At 41.1% G+C, this 6,326-nt stretch overlaps 1 protein-coding gene across 8 annotated transcripts in view; it reads right to left on the reverse strand.

Annotated features, from left to right (window-relative positions):
- Window positions 1-310: 310 nt before the first annotated feature.
- pax2a (paired box 2a) overlaps window positions 311-6,326 on the reverse strand; it is a 123,778-nt gene continuing 117,762 nt past the window's right edge. For all 8 annotated transcript variants that reach the window (XM_062058048.1, XM_062058050.1, XM_062058046.1 and 5 more), the window contains 2 exons: window positions 605-691; window positions 311-511 (listed from right to left, as the gene is read on the reverse strand). In XM_062058048.1, coding sequence (XP_061914032.1) covers window positions 435-511; window positions 605-691 — 164 coding nt within the window. In that variant the 3' untranslated portion in view covers window positions 311-434. The remainder of the gene's footprint in view (window positions 512-604; window positions 692-6,326) is intronic.

Raw genomic sequence — 6,326 nt, forward strand, 5'->3', positions numbered from 1 at the left:
ATGTGAGGGTGCACGTGTAAAAAAGAACAACATCTACAACAGCAACAAAGAGGCAAAAACAAATAAAAGCCCACAACATGTTTTTTTCTGCATGGAATCTTCACTCTTTTTCAGTGTATATTTCATAATATATATATTTATATAATCTCTTCAAAGTCATTCTGGAAATGTTCAGGCGTGTGGAATGGTGGGGACGTGACGGCTGTGTGCCTCTGGTGGTCCAAAAGTGTGAAGCTGGCGCTCGGTGCGTTGGCATCGACCGTGCCATCCTTCCGCTAAAGTGAAGCGCGTGACCCCCGGTGGCTTTTTTTTTTGTTTTTCTTTTTGGAAATCCCTCCTCGCAAATTCCCTTTGACCTCAAGTGTTTTCTCAGACAGGGACGATACGGAGGCCGAAAGCCCCGGCCTTGCAGGTTGAGCCGGTCTCCATGGTAACTAGTGGCGGTCGTAGGCGGCGGCAGCGGCGGAAGGTGCGGAGCCACGGGACGCGGCACTATAATAATAAGGGGAACCTGGAAAATAACAGAAGAACGAGCCGTTGGGAAACCACGTTCATGTTCAAACACCACTCACTGTTTATGTACTGCACATCAACAGCTACTTACTTAGTAATGCTGGATTGCTGAACCGCCATGCTTCGTTATAAGTGGTGTATTGTGGATGAGAATAAGGGTTTCCAGAAAAGTCCCCTCCTGCAGAACGACAAATCAGAAGACGCAAATATGATTAAAATGATGACAAATGCAAGGAAATATCAGCAAGGTTGGTTAGAGTGATGAACTCCGACATCATTTGCAGTGTTGATTGATACTGTCAGGCTGCTGGAATACACTGTATTACCGTATTTTTCGGACTATAAGTCGCAATTTTTTTCACAGTTTGGCCGGGGGTGCGACTTATACTCAGGAGCGACTTATGTGTGAAATTATTAACACATTAGCGTAAAATATCAACTAATATTATTTAGCTCATTCACGTAAGAGACTAGACGTATAAGATTTCATGGGATTTAGCGATTAGATTGTTTGGTAAACGTATAGCATGTTCTATATGTTATAGTTATTTGAATGACTCTTACCATAATATGTTACGTTAACATACCAGGCACGTTCTCAGTTGGTTATTTATGTGTCATATAACGTACACTTATTCAGCCTGTTGTTCACTATTCTTTATTTATTTTATATTGCCTTTCAAATGTCTATTCTTGGTGTTGGGTTTTAGCAAATAAATTTACCCAAAAAATGCGACTTATATATGTTTTTTTCCTTCTTTATTATGCATTTTCGGCAGGTCACGACTTGTACTCCGGTGCGACTTATACTCCGAAAAATACGGTACTTGAAATAAATAGGGGTCTCAGGGGGTGGGTGAGAATCAGATACAAAATGTCAACACATAAAGTACTCTGTACAGTGCAAAAAATCAGTGTTCAAATCAAGAAAAAAAAAAATACAAAAATGAGGGGTATTTTATTCGAACTAAGCAAAATTATCTGCCAATAGAACAAGAAAATTTGTCTTGTCAAGACTTTCCAAACAAGTAAAATTAGCTAACCTCAATGAACCAAAAATACCTTAAAATAAGTATATTCTCACTAATAACAAGTGCACTTTTCTTTGCTCAATATGTTGAAAAATATTCTTAAATTAAGTAAATGCTAGTGCCATTATCTTGACATAATGATATGCGCTCGGCATTACATTTCTTGAAACCAGCAAACTTATACTAAAAACTAATTCATTGTTCTTAATGGAAAGGCAACAAGGCAACCGCGTGTTACTCTCGGGGTCTCCTAGCCGCTCAGGCAAATCATATTGTCTGAAAATGCATTTTTCCATCGATAACATGACATCATCGCGCCAAGTATGTGCACTTTCAGTCAATAAGTGTGCATATATACATATATAATTTTTTTTGGACATCTGTGTTGGTGAATCTTTTGCAATTTTTTAATGAACAATGAAGACAGCAAAGAAGAAAGCTGTAGGTGGGAAGCGGTGTTTTAAGCGGCCGGCTGCAGCAACACAACAAGGAGGACTTTGAGTTGGATAGCAGACGCGCTACCGTGAGTACGCAGCTTTGGCTTCCAAACATTTGATCGCTTGCCCGTACGTGCGTGCCGCTATGTGCATGTCACGTACGTAACTTTGGGGAAATATATGTGCTGTATGAACTTTACGGAGGTGAACGGTACTTTGGGCTGTGGGATTGAGTGTGTTGTGCGGGTCTTTGAGTTGTATTGGTGGGTTATATGGATGGGAGGGGGAGGTGTTTGTTATGCGGGATTAATTTGTGGCATATTAAATATAAGCCTGGTTGTGTTGTGGCTAATAGAGTATATATATGTCTTTTGTTTATTTACTGTTTTAGTCATTCCCAGCTGAATATCAGGTCCCCACCCGCCTCTCACAGCATCTTCCCTATCTGAATCGCTTCACTGCCCTCTAATCCTTCACTCTCACTTTCCTCATCCACAAATCTTTCATCCTCGCTCAAATTAATGGGAAAATCGTCGCTTTCTCGGTCCGAATCGCTCTCGCTGCTGGTGCCATGATTGTAAACAATGTGCAGATGTGAGGAGCTCCACAGCCTGTGACGTCACGCTACTTCCGGTACAGGCAAGGCTTTTTTTTATCAGCGACCAAAAGTTGCGAACTTTATCGTCGATGTTCTCTACTAAATCCTTTCAGCAAAAATATTCCAATACCGCAAAATGATCAAGTATGACACATAGAATGGACCTGCTATCCCCGTTTAAATAAGAAAATCGCATTTCAGTAGGTCTTTAATTTTTTCATGTTTCATTTGTTTTATACAAATGTTTTAATTTTGACAGTACCACGTAAGATATGTTTTCATTGCTGAAACGGGGTTTATTGAATGTTAAATGCACAGAAAAATAGACCTTTTGTACAATGTTGAGGGGTTTCAATGCAAAGTAGTTTCTGTGTGGTATCTCCAGCCGTGTCCATGCGGTGACATAAATTACGGTATTTTGAGAGGTGAAGTCGGACTAAGTAGGACATCACTGAAGGCCTAGGTGAGAAACGCACGGCCCACCACTGGTAGGTATTGTAGTGGAATTTCGGACTTTTGAACTATATTTCGTGTCTATTAAGAATGTCTGCTCATTTCATTTCTCTTCTATTCTATACCATTGAAGGACCAGGTGTAGGACAAAGTTGTATATGGAGTCGCTCTGACCATTCGACAAAATGTTTTGATTGTCTAAGCATGACTAAGGGATTCAAGGATGTTGCAAAACAAACATGTCGAAAACAACGGGACCTTGGGGCATGGGGAAACAGATCAAATGGCCAGGAGACCAGGGGCCGTACTTATCAAGCTTCTTAGAGTGCCATTTTACACTTAAGTCCTGAGAATTTGCGAAATTTAGTCCTACTCTCAAACTTAAGAATAAAAGCTTTTTATCAATGTTCTTAAGTCTAAGAATCACTCCTACTCTCCACGATATTTAAGAGACCTTCAGAGGTGTCTTAAGTGGTTAGGAGTTGCCAGCAGGGGGTGGCACTGAGGCGAGAGAGACGTGCGCGAACGTTCAGGGAACGGAACAATGTTGTTGTTTTTTTTGATGACGAGCAGCTGATCAAACGGTATCGTTTAGACAGAGCGGATATTATTTTTGTCACAGATTTAATACTTTTCGATTCCTTGTTGATTTCTGCATGTGGCTGCAGTGGGCTAGTATATATAGAGCCACCCACACCAGTTTCAAATGAGTTGCCTAATTAATGAATTGGAAAGAAAATGTTATGACAGTAGCGTATGTGTGTGGCCGTGAGGTGAGTGACGTCAGTGAGTGTGTGGGCGAGAGAAGAGAGGGAGCGGTAGCGTGAGTGCCGGCGGGGACTAGTTTGTTTTGTATTATTTTGTAGTTTATTGTCAAAATATACACTCCCATTGTCCACTTAAATATTTCCAAGATATTTCTTTATTCTTAGACAACGGATTCCCTTCCGTGATTGGTCATTTCTATGGACACAGAAATTACGTCACCTAAAATTCCGTTTACGGCACATAGTAATGTCGTAATTCAGCTCTGAGTGTGACACTTAAGATTCAGTCCTACACTTCGCTGAAAGTGTGAGTAAGACGCTTGATAACTAACTTTTAAGTGCAGCTTTCAGCGAAGAATTTATTTACTCTTAAGTCAACTCTTAGCAGACTTCTTAGGAGTAATTCTAAGAAACTTGATAAGTACGGCCCCAGGACTCTAGGAGATTGATTGATTCTTGTGTCCTCCGGAGGACATTTGTTTGTCTGCATGGGCAGCTTAATCCAACTTTGCACTTTTGACCATGGGTAAATAAACTTTTTGTACTAAACTCACTTTTGTTGCTGTTTAAGCTTCGGACAATCCACTACAGTATACTTGGGTCATATTTCCCGGTTGAGCCCGTTGCCATCTAGCTGGAGGCTTGTGTACTGTTCAAGAATGGAAAAAATACTCTAATACTTGCCTCTGAGGCCCCCCTATTTGAGAAACCCTGGCATATGGCAAGGGAACTATTTTTTTTCTGCAGTCTTTGAAGTTAATTGAACTAATGGCATGTTATTCATGTTTACCATGAATTGATTACGTGGACCCCGACTTAATCAAGTTGAAAAACGTATTCGGGTGTTACCATTTAGTGGTCAATTGTGCGGAATATGTACTGAACTGTGCAATCTACTAATACAAGTTTCAATCAATCAATCAATTAAAGTTAAAGTTAAAGTACCAATGATTGTGGCGAAATTATTCTCTGCATTTGACCCATTACCCTTGATCACCCACTGGGAGGTGAGGGTAGCAGTGGGCAGCAGCGGTGGCCGCACCCTGACCTAACCCCCAATTCCAACCCTTGAGTGCCAAGCAGGGAGGTAATGGGTCCCATTTTTATAGTCTTTGGTAATCGACCTACACCTGGAATCTCACTCTGTGCTACGCAGCAATATGCAGATTAGACTTTGAAGTAAGCAAACAAGGGAGTTCTGTTTTCACTTGTTCGAAGCGGCGGTCTACACCCAATGTCGTGTACAACATCCGCCCCGCTTGTCGTGTAACCAGACCTCAACCCTGGGAGAGATAGTGATTTAAATATTTACAGGCCCCTCCACGCCTCTGTGTTTTGACCCTTAACTGTTCGCTGTGAACCTGAACTGCAGGTTAAGTAGAGGGGAAAGAGATACGCTCCGCAGCCCCGGGTGTCCGGGGAGGCGAAGAGAGGAGCAAACGCGGTGTTTATCGACAGGGGCTGGTGAGAGTGCGCCGTGCGGACACGGCGAGGGTAATGAGCGCTGGGAGCTGGAGTGTAACTGAGAGGAACTGTCCTATCTCATGGCCACTGATTGTGGTGATCGCCTATTGAGTTGGTCTAATGTCTTCGTCCGCAGACGCAAACCGCAATCTAACACAGACATAACAAGCTCGCCTTGATTTTCGCGTCTAGTCGGGCTTTAGTGAACATGTTCGGAGGTCTTTTTTTGTCACGACAACAACCGTGCGTAACAAGGCTCGACCGCTTCTTGTTCTTTAGAAGAATATGTTGTATTAAGAATACAATTAAAGATGTGTTATGGGCAAAAACATGTTTGCGTATTGGAACCGATGCAAACGTAAACGGTAGTAACCAGAGCGAAAAAAAGAAGTGCCTGATTTCGGTGCTAAATAAGTGCAGTCTCAGCCGCATGCAACAAGTACTTGGCTGTGCGCAGTGTGCATTTACCATCTTGTGAGTAATTTAACGTCCCGACAGAACAGAAGCACACAGTCTGACACTCTTTTTAAGCTAAGTTACCGTTCCAATAGCAGCCCTAAAGTACAACACCACTTGTGCCAAAGACCTAGGCTAACCTATACATACATATATATACATATATATAAACACACGAATATATACATATATATACGTACATATATACGCATATATATATATATATATATATATATATATATATATATATATATATATATATATATATATATATATATATATATATATAACTACCGACCTGTTTCTATTCTCAGTTCCATTTCGAAAGTAATGGAGAAAATAGTGTATGAACAGGTCGATAGTTACCTTGCCACTAATAAACTCATGTACAAATTCCAATCCGGCTTCAGAACTAACCACTACACCAGGGGTCGGCAACCTTTACCACTCAAAGAGCCATTTTGGCAAGTTTCACAAATTAAAGAAAGTATTGGGAGCCACAAAATTTTTTTTTAAATTTAAAATGAAAAACACCGCATACAAAGCTTAAACGCTTTGTGCTATGTTAACTAGGGGTCTCCGACACACGCACCGGCACGCACTTTAA

The sequence above is a fragment of the Entelurus aequoreus genome, linkage group LG09 (assembly GCF_033978785.1).
Source record: "Entelurus aequoreus isolate RoL-2023_Sb linkage group LG09, RoL_Eaeq_v1.1, whole genome shotgun sequence".
Taxonomy (NCBI): Eukaryota; Metazoa; Chordata; class Actinopteri; order Syngnathiformes; family Syngnathidae; genus Entelurus; species Entelurus aequoreus.